The sequence below is a fragment of the Monodon monoceros genome, unplaced genomic scaffold, assembly GCF_005190385.1.
Source record: "Monodon monoceros isolate NGI ecotype Baffin Bay Population unplaced genomic scaffold, NGI_Narwhal_1 Super_Scaffold_11, whole genome shotgun sequence".
Lineage (NCBI taxonomy): Eukaryota > Metazoa > Chordata > Mammalia > Artiodactyla > Monodontidae > Monodon > Monodon monoceros.
Genome location: NW_021703767.1, coordinates 96,657,444 through 96,678,340, shown reverse-complemented (window position 1 = coordinate 96,678,340; position 20,897 = coordinate 96,657,444). Strand labels below are relative to the sequence as shown.

Here is a 20,897-nt window from a genome sequence, read left to right as displayed (position 1 = left end):
AGAATGTAAGCATTATCGTGGCCAAGCTTCGCTAAAGCAAACCATCCTTAGTTTCCTTAGTTCCTCCAAAGACATAGTATCCCGAATTTGTCTTTAAGGTAACAGTCTAAAGACTATAAAATATTAACTGAGAAATGTCAGGTACTGTCTTGCTGTATCTGCTTCCAAAACAAAATTATATGTATCCACTGGCTATTTTCAGAACAAAACTACTAATGAAGGAGAAGTTCTGCCCCACACATTTTTATCTCTTCATTAAGAACATGAAGAGAAAGCCAAGTGTAATTTATTGGATGAAACAAAACAGAAAGGATTGACTGTTGACTCTAGTTTGCAAGAACAGGGCAAGTGATAAAGATACACATTATTACACCTGGAGCCTACAGGGTACCCAGCCTGGAAGCCTTGCAAGTTGTCCTGTTAAATAACCTCTAAGGATCTCTCTACAGACCCCACAAGAAATATTCATTAGCCACCTGTCTTTAATGTGGCCATTTTGTCTGACTCTATGAAAACTGATCATTCTGAATGGTTTCAGAATGCTTGGAAAGTCAGGAAGCTAAAGATCCTCTTTGGGTTTTTTACTAGGCTGGAGGTGTTTCTTGTGTTCTTGACCAACATGTTTTCCTCCTTGACGACTGGCTTGTAATGAATTCTGACAACTATCTTTTTGGTACCATTCCAGAAATAGCTGGAGTCTGGTATGGTTGTGATGCTTTTAGATCTTCCTGAATGAAAAGTGTTGTGTACATGCAAATATTAATTACTTAGAATGTGCAGATCATCTTTTTTCAATTTACATGGTTTGTGGGTCTTGGTAAAAATTCCTAGTCTGTGTAGTGCTATGGAAGGGTTGTGTGCTGGGCATAATTACATGAGGGAAACTTTTCTGTGGGGAGGGGATGCTATTTGTTTTATCATGTAAATATCAAATGACAGACTATGTCTGAGACAGTTTCATCTTCTGGTGAAGGAAGTAACTTATCAGCCAGACAGCATCCCCCCAAAGTCAGCTTAGGTACCGTTCACAAAGCCAGTCTCTGGGTATTGCCAGCTGGCATTCATCTTAAAACAGCAGAGCATAACTTTGGTATAAAAGTGGAACTTGACTTAAAAGCAAAGCAAAGAAAATGGCCAAAGCCAATAATAATTTTAACATCAAAAGAGGTCATAGAAAATGTGGACAGAAATCCTTGTAAAGGAAGAGCAAATTAACAAATTACCTGACAGTTGACGCAAACATGTTGAAAAAGTAGAGAGAGGCTAAGATACTACATTTTGCTTTTTTGCACAAATTGCATTAATTGAATGATGTAGGCATACATTTTTTTTCAGTAAAAAGCCAAAGAAAATAACTTGATAACTGAGTCCATAATAAGCCTGCAATAATAATACTGTTATAGTGTCACAGCAGCCTGATAGCACCGCTGACGTGGACCCAGGGAGAGGGAAAGTGGGTGTGCCAGTTCAGCCATGATGGTCCTGGAAGCAGTTAAAACTTTATAAGGTAAAGCACAAACGAGAACAATGCCTGATCCAACTGAAAACACTGTAGAATCTTGCTGCTGTTCCTCAACGACAAGGGAGCTGGCAGAATCCCCTAAGTGGATTCTGACCTTGTATTCTCTGAAGGGCACTCCTTCTTCTAAGAAGGAGTGATCTTATTTCTTCAAACTATACATCGGGCATTAGATAATCTCTTATCGACACATTTTGTTTTCTTCAGAGGGAACAGCAGACTTCTCTTAGTCTACTTACTAAATACCAGCTGTCAAGGGCCTGTTTAAAAATGAAAGGACTTATCACCTTGTGTAAATGACAAGATTAATAATGTCTTGGGTTTCTGAGAACTTTATTCCACTTGTAGACCATGTTAGGGCAGGCCAAGAGCTTGAATGAAATTGCGTTCCTTTCTGTGATGCACACCTATAAAATGTTATCCCAAATCACATGCCCAGATCTTTCTTATTATCATGAGTGGAAAGGTAGGTCTTGTGTAAGTCGAAAAAGTTCACTTACACGAATTGGGCCATAGTGACCTGTCTGATTACAACCAAAATGGTTTCACCATGAAGAAGTATTAGAGGAAAACTTGTGTCCAGAGAGCTACTTCGTAAGTACACTAAACTTGTGAACATATCCTAGATAAGAACTGGCCTGATGTGAGGTACCTAGGGGTCTGTGGGTCCACTTGCCTTTGATCTAGGTGAAGGGTATAGCAATGTGGAGGTCTGAGGAAACTCATCAAAGGATGGAGGGAAAGGCGGGAGCAGGGTGAGAGCAAATCTAATGCAACATGCTCCATCCACCCATCAAAACGGGTGTAAAAGTAAGATATCTACAAGACAACAAAGAAAAGGACATCAAAATATCCAGATTTAGAAACAAACACTCAGTAAATCATCTAGGTGTTTGGCCCACTTGACATTAAACACATGGGTGCTTCCAGATGTAGTGAAATCTCTGAATAAATAATAAACCATTTTCATGCTTCCTCTACATATTTGGTCCTCTTGAGGCCCTATTCTGGAAAGAACTTTCATTATCCAATTCTCTGCTTTTGCTTCTGCTCTGATCTACCTCCCAGTGCCAGTTCTGGATCCTCAACCAGGCATAATTCACACCATTAAAATGTAAAGATATTGACGCATTGTCTGTCTCAGTAAAAATTTCCAGCTAAAGGCTGTGCCGCAGCAGTATAGCTATGTAACACTGTACAAAAACTTTAAGGAATAAGGGGAAAAATAATTAGGACTTCAAGGATAAAGAGCCTTGGGTGTTTTTAGTGGATCTACTATTTTATGACTGGAGTGTGACTTAATTTACTAGTGTCTTTGGTGCGGCCTTCTTTTACAAAGATAAATTACTGTAGTTAATACAATATTTTCAGGGGGGGATAAGGATATCAGTCAGAAGCTGCAGCCGCTTAGAAATTATGGTTTAGCAAGTATGCCAGTGTTTTCAGGATTTCTATCTCCAAAAACATCCCTGCAATAATTTTGAAAACATGAAATGAAAAAGACATCTAAAAACAATAAACTCGAGTCTTCTAGGCAGCACTGTCAAGAAAAAAGCTGCCACAAAGCTCACTCTGGCCTGAAAAAAAGAAATCTGCAATAAAATAACTTGCAGAAATCTATTGGAAGATTTAAACTCTGAAAAATCCCCTCAGATAAAATGCTTGTAGAGCGGTATTAGGAAAATGTTCGTGAATAGCCTTTGCCTTTATGATACAAAACAGATTGCACGCTTTATCAGCTTTACCTGAAAATCTAAACCTAGGCTGTTTCTAAGTACCTCATCACCCCAAACAAATCAAATACAAGTTTTACCCAAGACAACGTGTTTTGACCGTCCCACTATGATCAAACTGTATTATCACCTTTAGCAGACACATTAATTCTCTTTTGTAGAACTCCTTCACATCATTATAAAACTGATCCAAATTGACTAAACTTGATCTTTAATATTAGAATTTTTAAAAATACATATCTTTGCAAAAGTAAACTATAATTTATACCCTCCTTTTTGTTTTAGGTCATCTTTTCCCTTCTTTGTTGGATGCCCTAATTATTACAATGACTAGCTTGCAGTTGAAAGATTCCCCTGAAATTCTTCATTTTTAAAGCCCAGGACTTATTTAAAATTCATTTTATAAACTTGAGCTCTATCTGAGAATCAGAGCAAAGAGGAACATTTTTTACAGTTTTTTGTCGCATGCTTAATTTGCTTTTGTGTGTGCAGGTGAGTTGATGTTGTTAATGTTTAATAATTACTCCTGATCCAGGGTGTCTCTTTATATCTGGGTATTAAATAATATGTCACACAGTGGGAGCGTTCATTATGAGATGAGTTGTGCTTATTCACCATTTGGCAGCTCCTATATTCCTCACAGAAAACAGAGTGAAAAAATAGACCTAGAGAATCTCTTTAGTCAGCTCCTTTATCATTGCACCTAGTCCAACATTCACATTTCAAAGCTGCCTGGAATTGCTAGTCTTAATTGGCTTTTAGAAAAGATGCACACATGCTTATAGATGAGTGTGTTTACAATATATGCATACACGATTTTGATGTCTGCTCTCGTTTGTCTTGTCAACTGGGTTGAGTGTGATTGTATGCATATACATCTATCACACAAATCTGACTTTTACCTCTGACTTTCCTCTCGTCGTTTATGGGTGAACTTACTTGACCATCTAATGTCAATTTCACAACTATGTTATTTGATATGTACTCTCTTACCATCTTTGAGTTCTGCCAGCATAATACATAAGTTGAAAATGAGAACTTACAGAAATCATAGTGTATGTCTAATATTGGCCTTTTATGGTTTTCCTGATTAACTATTTTCCCTGATTCTTCAGTTAAAATATGTAAACATGCTCTTCATTAAGATACAAAACCATAATATTTTCTTTCGAAAGCAATGCATTTTACAATGTGTATCTCAAAAGTAACCATGTGAAAATTATAAATGCCTACTCTAATAAGCAATCTAATTCATACTTAAGAACAGCAAAATAGTTTCCTTTTTTAATGAGATCACAATTCCCAAGGACAAGAGTATATTTATTAAAAAATATGAGACCCATAACTATTAAATGAAAAAATGTATTGGCCACAAGTCTCATTCTTCAACCATCTTTTCACTGATCCTACAACAGTTTTATCTGTCTAAGGAAATAGCTCCTGTTGTCAGTAAATATGGATAGCAAATAATTATTATGATATAATTACATTATTTCATCTTACAGCTGCCTTTTGAGGTCTTCCAGTTCCTTTTTTAGGAAGCATCACACGCACAATTCACTCATTTACAACACCTATGTAATTCCCACACCTACATATAGTCAGTGCTCAGAAATGTTTGTTGTTGATGGTGACAGTAACTCATATGACGGACTTGGGATATTTTCTGCTTACGATCAATAGCTAATTTAATAATGTTTTCCTTTGTCAATAATGTCTCTTGTTTTCTTACAACAAAGGGAAAAAACAGTTGATTGGTTTATTATTTTTGATATATGTTGAAGATTTTAAAATGATTCCCATTTAAACCTAATTTTATAATTTACTACCTCTTATACAGTTTAGTCAGTAAAAATTATCTAGTAGCTGGTAAAATGCCAAAGAATAATCTCATAACAATGATTGAAACAAAGTCTTAGACCATATGACGCTAGCATTACTTACCAACTTTCAAATGGAAACATCTAATTTAAACTTTTCTTTTTCTTGGTGGTGATTTTCATAGTAGATTTGCCAAGTAACCATTTTAATATGGTCTTTGAAACATATTTGATTTACACAACCATCGGTTTAAAAGAAATAAATGATGATAACATAACTATATTCTAACTCAACGATGTTTATAAAACAAAAATTAGCAGGTTGAAGTTCTTGTTGTTTTAAGTATTGTCATACTAAGTTACAAGATTCATAACCTCACTTTATTGGGTGCAAAATATGTTTCTTGATATTTTCATGATCTTGTTTCATAGTTATTGTTATTAAAGTTAACCTCACTGCATGAGCCTCCATAAAGCAATTTCCAGCAGTGATACTTTTAAACATTTCACATAACAACAAAAAATGTTATTTGATTAATCTAAAAGGGTTTCTCGTTTATAATTAGGCAAATCAAATGCATAATCAGACAAGTTCACACGTAGATCATACATATACCACTACCTATTATTTAAAATAAAATCTATATTTCAAGTGTATCACTTCCAATTTCTGCAGAAATTCAATGTTCTTGATTAGTTCAGTACTTTCTATGAATGTCTCCTTATTATGATAGCAAAGGAAAAAAAAGGTAAAGAACAGCTACTAATAAGTAGTATTCAGTTTTTAAGTCATTCAGTCATTCCCAGAAAACTAGAGCATTTATGAAGTTTACTAGCACAAAATGAAAAAACTACCCAAAAAAGGAGTACTGAAAATGACTTTACTCTGCATCTTATATTTGGGCATTACCTTTCACCATATCGACAAACAGGCCACAAGGGTCTACTGAAGCTCACTGTTATTTTTATTCTTCAGGCTTCAGTGATACTTTAGTGCTCTCCAAGAAAGACAAGAAAATCTTTACAACATACCTGATCATTTATCTGGCATGCAACGAGGTTGTGCTGATCATAACAGCCAGCGAACCTGATGTACTTGAGCCAGCTTCCTACATCTGGTTGACTAGCATCTATGCAGAACTTCACATTGCAAAACTCATCTAAGATCTAGAAGGAAGAAGACGAGAACAATCAATTTCCATTATCAGTTCATTCATTAGAATGGTTAATTGCTTGAAAATATTTTATTCAAATGTATGTTTCCTCCTTTGAATCCTTAAGAGAAAAAAAGTCAGACAGCATGCATATTAATAAAGAAGGAATAATAATAAGTTATCTTAGAAGTGGCAACGTACTGCCTTTAAAGGAACAAAGCAATTGTAAATTATTACAAAAAATGATTAGTTGGTTTTTAAAATGCTCGATTCCTTGTTATGAATGAATGAGTGCTATTGCCTTAATTTTATCCAATGTGATTTTTATGAAAAATAATATTGAACAGCATACATTAACATAATATTTCTAAACTATACAAGTCAATATTTTAGGTTCAGATAATCTTCCCTTGTAAGTGTATACTTTCACATTTTTTGCACTTTATATTAGTGCAGTTTAAAAACTTTAATCTAAATATTGTCAAATTCCTTTTCAGTTTGCATTGCACTACCGTGAAACAAATCACACCCGTAATTGAAGAAGATAATAAGATTTGTCTCACTGATGCTTCCCACCAAACTGAGGAAAAACAAATGAAAATAAATAATTGGTAAACACTTGTGCAAAATATGTCAACCTAAAGTTTTAGGTAACACATGCCAATGCACATTTCAATTTTATGTTTCATAAGTAAAATACCAAAACTGGCTTGTGAACAAGTAAAAAATATGTAAGAATATTGACATAAATTGCCATCATTATATATGGTTGTGTATGTTAGTGTTGTTATTTTTCATGAGATTTTATGTTTGGCCTATGCTAAATATTAATCACTACTCAGGATACCTATTAAACAAAAATTAAGATGGGAAGTGTCCATTTTTAAGGTCTTGTCTACCGAAAGGAGGCTATTCGGATTCAATAGTAGCAATAATGTTTTATACATCAATATTAAAAGCTGCATAGTTGTTGACCTGATGGTAAATAACTAGAAAGTCTGGTAATGTTAATGTCAATCAGCTAGCGCAAACTTGAGGAAGTTTCCTATCAAAGACTAAACAATATAGTCTAGAACATTAATTGATGAATTAAATAACCCCCTCCCCGCCCCCCCCCCAGAACTCTGCTGTATCTATACCTATAAAAGTTAAAACTAAACACTCGGGTGCATAGACCAAAAGCAATTTTGCACAGAATTCAGGTAATCACCCAGTTGCAGATTCAAGTCATTAACTCACCACAAACTTCAAGAAGAAGCCCAGGACTCTGAGGGCTCTAGTCAAGAGGCATTATGAATAAGCCTTTGGCCATGAGGCAATTAAAGGGCAATAAGTAGTCCCACAATTTTAAAAAGAAAAATTGAAACATAAGATAGGAACAATAATTGACACACACCACACACACACACACACACACACACACAATCAAGTCTTTTTCAAGGAGGCCTGTTCGCACCACCACCAACAAAAAGTCTATTTTAAATATCCTCTCTAGTGAGAAAAACAGATTTTAACAATTTCTCATTTATAAAATTACAAACTTTAAGTTGTTTTCTTCAACTTTCAATGCTGAGCAGCTTAAATGGCAACTTGAGATTACCCCCCTCCTCACATGTCTGGAAACATAAATAACATCTGCAATACAACTTTAAAACAGTAAAAGGTTGGGATTGTTGTTTTATTTTTTGGTTTGTTTGATTTCTGGTTGATATTTGCTGTTTGTTTTCTTGACTAGCCCCCCTCCCCCCCAAAAAAGGGCAGTTCTACTAACACACTAGAGAAATATTTAATGAAGGAAACAGGGTGAAGGCAGTGAAATGCAACACCAATTCCATTTCATATTTGCAGAAAGACGTGGGAAACTTATTAATTTCAAATCAAAAATCATTTATCCCCTTAGCTTTCTAGCATTCCCTTTTTGCGAGGGTAAGTACTGCATATGCACATAAAAATTCTAGGTGTAAGTTTACTCCGTGTTAACATTATTGCCATTGCCACTGTCAACAGTGAAATTAATTTAAAAACAGGTTCATTTCCAAAGAATGTCTTTTTACATACATGTAATATGATTATTCAAATATTTCACCAAAGTATTAACTTTCTTACTCTCCGTATTCTTGCCCCAAGACAAAAGCTTAACTTTCTCCAGAAACCTTTCCCCCCGGGTGAATTATTCGCTTCTGATTTGCTAACACAACTGCATTTGTCTCCCAAATGTCTTAATCGTCTCGGAAATCTCGAATAAAATAAAGTAACAACACATCTTCTGTCATTTCATCGAACACACTCCTGTGTTTTTAAAATCTGTCAAGTTCCAAAGATAGTTTAAAAAAAAAATTCCCTTTAGGTGGACTTTAGAGAAAGGCCCTTTCAAAAATCCAACAGCGAAAGGAAAAAAAAAAAAATCCCCACAATCTAGCCAAAGGGTCCGAATGTGACTTTCTCGCGAACAGCACACGATGTTGGACAGCAAAGCTGTTACTTGGCAAGGTGGAACTCGGCCGAAAGCGGCTCCAAAGTCGCGTGGCCGGTGCCAGGAATTCAGATTTTGGCAACCCCACCTTCTGAGTCCCTGATACCGACGGACAGACACACGGAGGGAGGGGAAGGAGGAGAAGAGCGCGAGGAAAGGAGGCCGACAGCCGGGAGAGAGACCCACCGAAGGCCGGACGACCCACCCCGGAGACGCGTCCAGACCACACCGTTGCACAGGAGGAACAAGGAAATCGCCAGTCCCGGCAACGTAGATAAGCACAGGGCTCCGCGAGACTGCGGGCAAGTAGGAAAAGAAGGCTGGGGGGCGGGGGGCGCCCCGGAGAAGGGGTGCCAAGGCAGGAAACTGTCCCAAGTAACAAACTGTGCACATCGCCAGGACTTCTTTTTTTAAAGTGAGTTCTCTTACCTTAAGATTTCTATGGCCTCAACTCAGCAATAAAAGGCAATCACAGAAGAATTAAAACAAACAAAATAAAATAATCAGCCGCCCCCAGGTTTCCTGCACGAAAATCCTTTCATACGATCCCGAGCCACATTTCGAGATGTTAAAAAAAAAAAGCCTCGCGTCTCGATTTCCGAATGGTCTCTGATAACTTTGTCCGTCTCTAGGATCTGCTCGCCAGGACCACGCGTTTCAGATTTATTGTCCGCCAACAGTGTATTTTTAAGACCAGAAATGAAGTCTCCTCTCGTCTGGGTGACCCGAGTTTGGTGTGTTTTGGCTTTTTTCCCCCTTCCTAAATGAGTTCCGAGCTATTCCTTCTGGTTCACATCACCTCCCTCTTTTCTCACTTTCTCTTGCTCTTATCAGCCCGATGTGTAATGAAAGTTATCTGAAACCCACTAAAACTTCTTCCACTTCTCTCTCCCAGTTCCAAGGTGGTGGTGGTGGTGGTGCGGGGGGGGGGGGGAGATACAAGCAGGAGGAGGAGAGTTTGAAAAGGTGGGGGGCCTGGGGAGGCGAGGGGAGCTCTAGCCCCCTTTCTGATCCTCCGCTGCGCCTTCCCCGGTCCTAGACCCTCACGGGATCGTCCCCTTTCGCAACTCGTAGCTCAGACGCTGGGTTTCTATTTCATGAACTGTCTCTTTAAAGAGGATCTGCTCGGCCATCCAGAAAGAACCCGGGGCGAGGGAGAAAGGGAGCTATCTCTCGCCGCCCAGAGTGATCGGAAGCCAGACAGGCTCCTCTTTCAGTAAATTTTTAAAGTGACAGCAGCCTCCTCTGGCGAGAGAGGTCACAAAAAGGTCGCCAAGACTCAGTCCTATAGGGACAGACTGATTACGGATGCACCATCCCCCTTAAACATGTAGATTTCTCTGGGTAAACAACCAATGGGGAGATCTCGCCAGGCAGGATTTCTTTCCCCAGGGAAATATCCTCTGTTTCGGTGTCCTGAAAGCACAAGTGTGTGTGTGTGTGTGTGTGTGTGTGTGTGTGTGTATGTGTTGGGGGATGGGAGTAATGGGGTGGAGAAGGGCTTTCGGGGTGTGAGGGTGTGTGCACGAGGCTGGGGGTGAGGCGCTGGAGGGGGCGAGGAGGAGGTTTAGGGTGAAGAGACGCTGGCTCACGCTAACCATAATTACTTTAGAAATTCTCCGAAAACAGTAGCCTAAAAAGTTGAAAAGGACATTTCCAGTTTTCTGTTAAGTATTTATTATTATTATTGAAATTCGTACTTTGATTTTTCCCTCCATTATCATAGTTAGGTCAGCAGAAGAGCATGCTACTTTTTAAATCATATTTTTCTTAGAAGAAGGAATTTAAAAATCTGAAACATTATTTGCATATAACCTGCCCAAATAGCGTGTTAGGGGCTTAGAGAGGTAGACGATTGTCTGGTGAGTTTTTGCTATATTCTCTGATACATTAACTAAAACATCATGTATGCCCCAAAGTGGAATTGATAACTCAGATTATTTTTAAACTTTTAACATCATAAGTGTTGTTTTGGGGGAATCAGTACTATATGGTGATTAATAATTTTCTAATATATATGGTCAGCTTTTATCAACACATTCCAGAAACAACATTGGAATAAAGAATATAGGGAATGCGTGGCAAAATAAAATTGTCTACGGATTTACTCCAGCCAAGCTTGGAAATTTTAGTAAAATCCATCGGTTAAATGGAAATAAACGCTTTTTATCACAAAACTCCATTCATAAAAGCAAATGGACAAAATCCAACTTCTCAGCTCAACAATGGAAAGTTAAGCAAAGTAAGCAAGTCAAGGGACACTTGAGGGGGAGGGGTGAAGAGAGACGGGATGGAAAGCGCGTTTACGTTAAACTTCATCTGCAAACGGAGACGGTACAAGTCCCTTTTTGTTTTCTCCAAGTGCAAATAGACGTGTAAATCTAGTAGATCTGTATTTCCCCAAAATGCTGATTTAAAAACAAAAATAGTAACAAAAGGGAGGGATGGGGGGAAGAAAATGACAAGAGGTGGTGACTAATTCGTTTTGGTGGCCTGTTATCTGTGACATTGAACTGTTATTTCAGATAATGGCCATTGTTTGCGGGAAAATCGCACAGCAATGGTAGGTAGGACAGGAAAAATCCTTTGTAAATAACCTAAAACCCGGTCAGATATTCCCATAGAGTTCGGCGCTTGAGAACCTTTAACAGCTCCGGGCTTGCTGCTGCCATTGATTTCCTGCCCTTCCTCAACTTGCCCATTGTAGGAGCTCCCCCAACCCTTTTTTTTTTTTTAATTTAGCCATAAATTAGACCGGTTCGAGCTATGAGCTGTTCTATTTTCTTCCTGTCAGGATGAGGGATTTGTTTTATGATGCATTGTGTGTTAAATACAAGTAATCTGGGGAACCGATTGCTTCAGACAGTGCGGCCTGATCAGCGGGTCTGAGAGCTCAACGCCCCAATTCCCCGCCCTAGTCTCTGGCCCCCACCTCCTTGCCCTTTACAAAGCTGCTCTGAAAAGGAGGAAACGTCGGTGGATAAACAAAAGTTCGTATGGAATCAGTGGCAGGTCCTGGCTAAATTAGGAATCGTGGAAGGGGCCTCGGAGTTTTTTCCCTTATATTGGGTTCGGGTGGGGGAGGCGGGGCGACTTTCAAGGTCTGGGCACTTGCAGGTGCGACAGGAGGCCGGTAGATGGCGTTGCGCCCCGAATTAAGTAGCGGCGCTGGCGGCTCCAGCCACCCAGGTGAACCCGCTGCCGCCCGCCGGGTGCCGGCAGCCGAGCTCTGCCCTCTGCCTCCCGCGCCATCCTGCGCCTTCCGGAGCCTCAAGACCGATGGGGGCACCCTGCAGTCCAGATCCGCAGACACGGACCTGAGCTAAGGCTATTGCTACGCATGAAATTCTCTTCTTCAGATACAGCCAAAAGAGTTAACACTTTCTTTCTAAGTCCTTGGAAGACTGATCTAGAGAGACAGGGGATTATTTAGCCTTATCATTATTATTTTATTAATGTCATCGTCCTCAGTCTGGTTCTCCACTGAATAACTTGTGAGAAAGACTAAAGGACCTCGGCAAACATCAGATCTCAGTATTTCTCCTCTCTCTCTCTCCTCTCCCTCTCGTTCCCCCACCCCCGCCCCCTCCCCTCTTTGACTACACTGTGATAACTTCACGGACCTCGCTTTTTCCTGACGACGCAACTTGAAGTTTAAAAATGGGGTCCTGTAATCCCAGAGTAGCTAGAAGGGCCTTGATTCTCATGAAAGGAGCCTCTGGCTATTTCAATAATAACCCTTTAGGACAAGACCCTAACCTGCCTCCCCTGATCAAAAGTGACACGAAAGAGGAGCCGGAGGGCTGGAGGAAAAGGTTTTTGCAGTGGGGGGCTTGCTTTGCTCCCCGGTTAACTGGCTCAACATCAGGAGGTCTCTAAAACAATAAACAAATACAAGGAGACAAATACCACCACCAATTCCCTTTATTCCTTGGGATTTCTGGTGAAATCTGTTTACAGTAGTTCCCAGTTACAAATTAGTCTGCAAAAGCTGCTGTCTGCTCAGCAGTAATCAGTAACATGCGTGTTCTGCAGTGTTTAGCGCTGCCCTTGAAATGGGCTATTAAAAATAATGGTTTTACTATAATCTCAAACCAGCTTTAATTTGCAAACATGTATCAGCACAGATGATCTAAGTATTAAGGGAACGGAATAGGAGAACGTACAACAACAAATGTACAGTTTAAAAGCAGAACATAGAGTGATTTGGTGGCAATGATTTTTAAAAAGAATCATACTTTAAAAACATTTTTCCAGAAGGAATGATTGTTTTTTCTGCCCTGTTCTGTTAATTGTTGTTTACCAGGAAAAAGGCATTGGAAAATATGAGGTTTGAGTGTGACTTGATAGATTTTCTGGGAGCTGTAAAGATCCCCCTTTGGCTGATGGCAGGGCTGGGGTGGGAGAGGTTAATGTGTTTTCTTCCTGGTCTGAAAAGGGCATAAACCCTCCTCAGGCCCCTTCCTTCCTCCCCCATCTGCGTGGATTGCAGAATCTTTAAAAGGCTCAAAGATTTCCAATAAGGCCACTGGCTCTGCCTTCATTGTGTAACTGTTTATTTAAAATAAGTCAATATATTAGTTAAAGCAGTAAGAAGTTAGTACTCCAGTATTCAAGTGATTCCCACAAGACTGTAAGCTGATGCCTCTTTTAAGCCTTAAACTTCATGGTTGTCCCAGAAGTAAAAGTTCTGCTAATGGAGACCCTATGGGCATGGTACATTCCAGCACATCATTAAAGGAAAGAAAAGCAGTCCAGCCAAAGCCAGATGAAATGACTGCACTGTCCACTTTTAATAGGCTTCCTGTGGACAAACAACCCTGTAACACTCTACAGAGGACAATATTTAAAAACAAGACAACTTGCTGGCAGTTTTCAATACCATAAAGTTAATAAAGTATGTTCCCATTCACCCTGACATTATGTTTTTAGTTTATAGAGGAAGGCACTTTATAACCTCAGCCTAAGTAGAGTTCCCATAATTCTGTAGATTTGGGTTTCTTGAGGACGCTAAATATACACTGAGCTCCAAGCCTGACATTTTTGTTTTAACACTGTTTTGTTTTGGGGTTTTTTTTGGGTTTTTGGTGGGGTTTTTTTAATTTGTTTGTTTGTTTTGTTTTTTGTAGCTTTTCAAGAACATACAAGTGCATTTTTACATTTCTCAAGTTCAGTTTCATTCATAGAGATCCTGTTAAATCCTGTTGCATACAGCTCACGTCAAGAAGCATGAAATAATCTGAGAAATTGACATTTGGCTGAACAATAACTGCTTGCTAATTAAATTAGCTTCATGTATGGATATTGATGTGTGTTTAAAAAGAAAATCAATGCTTCCTTTTCCACATCAGAATCGGATTTTGTAAAATCTTACCTAACTTAACAGATACAAAGCTAAGAAAAAAATATAAGTACATCTTTAGGACTCAAGAGATTTCCCACTGATTCGCATATAACTATTTCTCCCAATACAGAAACTCCAATTTGTCTCTCCTCTTTCCTTCCCTCCAAATTCTTGACCACCTACAATTCCTTCTGTCAAATCTTTTTACTTAATAGGTAAGCCTTGTAATGAAGAATCACATTTAGGCAAGATAAACTAGATTGGGAAGCCACGGAATCAAAGGTAATATTTTGTTTAATTTATATGTTTTAGTCAGGGGAGTATTCCACAAGCTTGGCTCCCTAAACTTAAAGATGAATCCTGTCATGTTGGGTAGGTAGACCCAGCAAAAAAAACCGGTCATGCACAATAAGAGTTTACAAATAAAAAGTGCTTTGGATGTCCGGTCACCAACATACATTATTACCACTGCTCAGGAGAGATATTTCTGGTCTCTTTTGATGGACTTTGTCTTTTTTTTTTTTTTTTTTAACTCTATGGGGGTGGGGGAACTGTTAAAAAAAAAGAAAGAAAGAAAGAAAGAAAGAAAGAAAAGAGGAAATTAAAGGTAAAAAAAAATGTAAATAAAAAATTTCCCTTGGTCTGGAAATGGGCCCGACTGAAAGCATGTTAATCTCCACCTCAGTAATTTGGTTCTCCAGGAGAAGACAGAAGCCCTGCTGCTGTGCCCTGCACTTCATAAATCACATCTTTATGTGGACAAGGTCAGGGCACCTAACAGCTCAGACATGGGCTTTCGCAGTGGCTCGAGGATTCAGGCATGTTTACTCTCCCGCCTGGCTCTCCGAGGAGTAGTCCAGCACGCTTCTAATTACTTTTGATTATTTTCATTTGCTGGGGTCAGTCTGGCTTGCCAGGACTGCTGGAGGGTTGATTTCCTACAAATCTTGATGTCTTTGTAGGACAGCCTTGTGTGCGTTCAGAATTAGCACCCCGTTATTGTCCCTCCAGCATGGGATCCCTCCTAACAGATACTGTGATAGAAAAGTTTCCCTAGTGAATCATTACCTACTTCCCTTTTTATTAATTAACTACGCGAACATAATCACCTATCTGATCTTTTTTAAAAAATGCAGATGACTTTCTTAACAGATGAGTATTTTATAGTATATTTGCCCAGAATAAACGTGATCCTTTTTTTTTTTTGCTTCGACTTTAAATATATTTAGTAATGATAGCAGCTCTTTGGAAACTAAGATGAAATACTTTGTTGAGACAACAGCTCTAGTGAATAAATTATTATACTCAAAGATTTATTTCCAAAGCTCCAATTAAGGCTGCCATATTTAAAATATTTTTTGTTGGGCTATTTTGATGTATTTCAGTCCTAAGCCATTATGCTGAGTGGTTATTTTGTGGCTAAAGCACAACAACAAAACAAATTTATACCAAGTTTAAATGAATACACTGTGATAAAATAAAAACTTTAATAAAATATGTCGTAGTAAAATTTGGTAGAGAAAAAGAGTCAAAATATCATTATTTTTCTCTTCCTTATCCCTCAAAAGTATAGATGTTTAATACAATGATGCATATGCCTTAAAAGATACATTCAAGAAAAAAATGATGAGGAAATAAATATCCACAAAACTGAGATAAATATTCATAAAAAAACACATAACACATCAACCTGGTTGTTCAGACAGTAAGCATTTTCAGATCACTGAACAAAAATTACTATAATCTTTTTTATTTTATAAAAGATAACTTGGATCTTGATTATAAGTTGTCCCAAAAAGCCAAATCTCTCATTCTTCCTAACTTTAGATCAAAGAATTAAGGTCCTAAATTAAGGCTTTAGGAATTAACCTCAACTGCTAGGAATTAATTTTTTATTATTTTATCAATTTAAATTAAGTCAATTTTTCAAGACAGCATTTAGCACATTATGTAATAAATCCACAGTCAGCTTCTTTCCTGAGGCTTTAGGAACACCATTTCAGAGTGCTTTTAGACGTGTAATCTTGTGGAAGAAGTGAGTTGGAAGACCTTTCTCTGCTCCCATCTCTTCTCCTACCTGTTTGCCTTTGGGTAAGTCACTTAACCTTTGAGTCGCTTTCTATGAAAGTTTCACAATATCAGCCTAATAGGAGTGTTGGGAAAATAAATTGGGTAATATGAGTGTGAACTGCTCTGAGTTCGTGGGAACAGGTCAAAACACCAAGTTTCACAGTTTTTGTGTTTGTGTAATGGGTTAGACTAGACTTACATACACACACAATGAGGAAGATAGTCTGGGTTGTACTTTAGGGAACAGCAAAGTATAAGTATTTTTCTATCCTCTTTCTTCCATTCCAGTGTCAGTTGCCCTAATCCTTACCCTGACCTATAGAAGAGAAGAATTTTAAGAAAAATGTTTTTTTTCTCTCAAGCTGTGCTATCCCCGAAGATGTCCGTCTTTGCCTGGCTTGCAGCTGAGTTTGCTCTGTCCCACCCACTGTGTTCTCTGCCAATCAGTAAGTGGGAGAATTCGGAGACAGAGGTGAAATACCACTGAGATCCAAGAGCCCTAAAAACCAGAGTAGGAGGCCATGTACACACACACACACACACACACATCCAGACTAGTTTTGGTCAATATTCATTATCAGGGTCCAGAAATGTATTCTCTGCAACGTCCTCTGGTGGACTTTAAGTGTCAGTACGTTAGGAACTGGGTTTCTCTCATTTGCCTCTATTGCCCAGATCCTAACATAACGTCAGACATGGAATAGGTATTCAGTAGGGGTTTGTTGAAAAAAATGTATTGGGTCCTTCCTTGATTTTCATTCCTATGTAGTTTGGATGCTTAGCTTGGATGCTTGTTACCTCTAGTCTGAATTATCACAATGACTTCCTATTCTGACCATCACTCACCCACCCACTAGTTTATGCTCAACACTGTTCATCTTCCCAAGCATCAGCTGTTGTTACTCACTCCCCTGGTCAAAATTCTTCAGTGGGTTCCAGTTGCCTAACAATTCAGTATAAACTCATTGTAGTTTTTGAAAATGAAATGAGGTAATGTATGTAAATTACTTAGACTCATGCATGACACCTAGCATATGGTCAATGAAAAAATAGCTATTATTATTATTGGTATTGCTAATATAATTATAATTTTAATCATTATTGTTCCTCAGCCTATAATTTATTTTGCCTTCATTATCTTGGATGAAATCTTATCTATCCTTCAAAGCCACCTCTTTTTCTATGACCACTGGTCCCTAACTACCAGGTTTGACCTTTTCATCTTTTATCCCAAATCATCTCCTGGTTGATAGTCAGTTCTACCTTACGTTACAGTTGTATCTGTAATGCTCTTCAGTATGCATTATTAAAATTGTCAGTGGTCCTCCTTAAAGGGTTGTTGTAAAATTCTTAAGGATGGAATCAAGTTTGATTCATATTCACATCTTGAATAGCATCTTTTCAGAATAGGCTAAACTACCTTTGAACTGCGCTGCAAGAATCAATTAATTATGGCCAACTGTATCAGGAATTGTTATATTTAATATCTAAGGAAACTGGACTATTTACCACTGTTCCCCCATGGGAATCAATTGATGCACTGGTAATTCTCTTTTAGGGAATATAGAGATAGAAATTTCTACCACTGCTGCTTCCCAGGAGTAGCACTTTATTGCTCCCCCCATGCACCCATACTTGTGTTTCTATACCAACTATCTGAGTTGGCCCTTTACCTGGGTACCAACCCAGGACAATATCTGGGATGCCTCCCTTTTCCTTATCCCCAGTGAGCAGTCATTGGCTGTTACATTGTTTCTTTAGGGCCCTCACCTTCCCACTGGCACTGGCCTGATGCAGGCCCTTGTCATTTTAGGCCTGAATTCTGTGGCATCTTTACACGAAAAATTAGTCTTCCTGAGTAACAAAGTTATGACAATGTTTTGCTTTACTTGAAAACAAAAGCTAAAAAAGAAAAACCACACTAATAAAAACCCTAATTGTCCCTAATTTGCTAGAAAATAAAGCTCCTAATTCAAAATGCAATCTTCTCTATAAGTGGATGTCAAATTTATCTTTCCAGGCCCATGGTCTGATTCTTCCCTCTAAACAAATCTAAGTTCTGGTTAACTAGGGAGATGAGTAGAAGCTCTTGGCCCTTTAACTGTGTTCACGCAGGCCCTTTGCTTTACTTATCTCTGATACTCAGCGCATTCAGGAGATGAAACAAAAGCTCAAGGAGGAGAAGTCAGAGTTCTATCTATCAAGCTCATACACAGCTCTCCAGGCTCCTTTCCTTGAAATTCTTACAGTGCTCATTATTAAAAACATTCACTTGTCAGTCATCATATTTAGGGTCATTGGGGATGTTTCTGTCATCTGCTGATCTACCTATAAGTTGTTTGATGGCAAGAAATGCACTTTACACCGCCATTTTCTCATCAGTGACTTGTTACCAGGTATTCTCTGAAAATGTGTTCCATGGTCAAATGAGGTAAAGATAGCTCCATCTTGGAGCTTCACAATAAACATTAATGTGGTAAATGCTCTAAGACTCTAGAAGTCTAAGAAGTCCTTCAGTGAAGAAACCTATTTTGGCTTGTTTAATAGAGCATCAATAAAGATAGTTAAACATGTATGAAAGCCCCTTTTCCCTTCCACTGAACACCTAAGGGGAACAATTTTGGAAATAAAGCTTTTTATTATGTTGCATCTGTTTCAGCAAAGCTGATACTAGTAAAAACTGCTAAGTATTCCCCAAATATTTTTCTATTAACTGTTTTCAGTCTTAACCAAAAACGTTACTAAAAAATAGTGCTGGATAAAGAGAGACAAAATCAAGCCTCAGCTTTTCATTCAGCTTGAAAGCATTTGGAAGGTCTATCAAACTCACAGAGAAAGGAGGTTATCAGTAAACTCTCTCCAACTGATCCTTTGCCTGTGAACTGTTGTAATTTTACTTGAGTATCTGGTATGAGAACCTTCCAAAGAAACGTGTATAATTTCCTTTCAAAATCAACCCACACCTTCCTATCCTCTTCCATTATAAGCCCTTCTAAAGCACAGATTTTACCATGGGCATATTTACACACAATGTTTTATACTATTTAGGCTCTTCTTAATAAGATTTGGCATTATCTAGATATATATTTCCCCAGGAGAAAGAAAAGCAGTCATTTAATCTTAGTCTACCAAAGCCTGAATTAAACATTTAAGAATTAAACTGGCCTTTTCTCCAGTTTTTGATATTGGATTCCTGTGTTGTGCCTGCCAACGGCTGTCTAACTGCTAAACTAAGTGGACATTAAATCAGATGGCATACAAAATTACAGGAATTTGATCTTTATATAAACCACAAACCTTGATGAACTAACATTGTTCCAGATGAATTAACTATCATCCTGCGGAACATTTCGCAGGAGCAACCACACAGTCTCCTCTGTAAAGAGCACTAATGGCTGTGATTAATTTGTGATCTATTGAAAGTGCTTACTCCAGAATTAAGTACCGGTCAATTTCCAAGATGCAGATTCTCAAAGGTATTTGTGTTTTGGTATGTAGTTCTTGACTGGAAAACAAATCTAGGCTTGCTAATGCAGTGCCTACAACTAGAAAGGAGAATGCCAGAAGGGACATAAATACTTAAAAAGAAAAGAAGAAACACACTTTGATTCACACATAGTTTCTCTCCCCATGTGATCTGGACTATCAATTTACAAATAAACCATGGAACCCAGTCATGAGATGGAGAAAGTCAAAATTATAAGCCTAGGATGATAAGATCAAAATGGCTATAGATTTTAAATTTTAAACTCATGCTTTTGTGTAATATTACGTTGTATCTAATACAGTTTTATATTCTTCCCTCTTCCACTCTTCCAAGAGCTAGCAAAGTTCATATGTCCTCAAAAAAAAGAAGTTGGATGAATCAAATTTAAATGATTCACTAAGTCTTTTAGCATGTTCATTTGTATTAATTCTGTGGTTTTTGTTGTCACTGCAGAAATTATCATAATAAATGTTTATCATTTCCTATACATATCTCTTTGGTAACCAATGCTGGAATATTTCAAGAAAGTCATTAAAAGTCTTTATAAAATATATTTTGCTACATTTCAGTCTTGGAAAGCCCAGTGGTGTTGTAACATAACATATACACATTCAAGTTACTAATGTTCAACTATTGTGAACAGATAGAAAGAGGGAGATGGAGATGGAGAAGAGAGAGAGAAAAAGAGAGAGAACAAGAACGAGAATGAGAATGAATGATCCTTTATCCAGAAAAGAGCATCAGATGGAGAAAGAATCATCTCTTTCCTCAGTAGGAATCAGTGTTCAAATGCATTTTGTATTGAGTATCTTGTTGCATTGAGTGTGACTCTGAGGTTTAGAGATATGTATTTTTCACACCATGCAGCGCCCAAATGCAAAAACACCACTTTCTCCAATGCTCAACCAAAGCCAAGGTGATCTATGTCCATACTGGATGGTTTAAAGGCTGAGCAAGGGAAATTTTGATTACACTTGATTTTCAATTACTGGTTCACTGCAGAATCTAAGCCCTCAGTAAAATGCAAATTTGCTGAATTTGGTTTAGACTTTGAAAAGTATTCCATAGCAGTGATGAAATAAATAATTAAGGTAAATAAAGTATCTTCCAGTCAAAGAACCTGTGGATGGCAAACCAACATTTCTTCTCTAATTATTCCCTGTTCCCAATGATTTTGTTTAATATGGTCCAGGTGATCCCAGTGGCTCATGACTCACATGACCCTGCTGTCAAATCATTCACAGCTAGGATGTGATAGCAATGCTATCACCTGTTTTCACAAATGTGCCACCTCTTG

The 20,897-nt window shown here is 38.1% G+C and overlaps 1 protein-coding gene across 10 annotated transcripts in view; it reads right to left on the bottom strand.

Moving 5' to 3' along the window:
* MECOM (MDS1 and EVI1 complex locus) overlaps positions 1 to 20,897 on the bottom strand; it is a 568,679-nt gene that overhangs the window by 53,005 nt on the left and 494,777 nt on the right. For 5 of the 10 annotated variants that reach the window (XM_029215315.1, XM_029215322.1, XM_029215317.1 and 2 more), the window contains exon 3: positions 6,105 to 6,239. In XM_029215315.1, the coding sequence (XP_029071148.1) occupies positions 6,105 to 6,239 (135 nt within the window). Of the gene's footprint in view, positions 1 to 6,104; positions 6,240 to 8,332; positions 8,352 to 8,885; positions 9,097 to 9,128; positions 9,587 to 20,897 lie in introns of those variants that run through there. The other 5 variants (XM_029215319.1, XM_029215320.1, XM_029215323.1 and 2 more) reach the window with 4 other exon arrangements.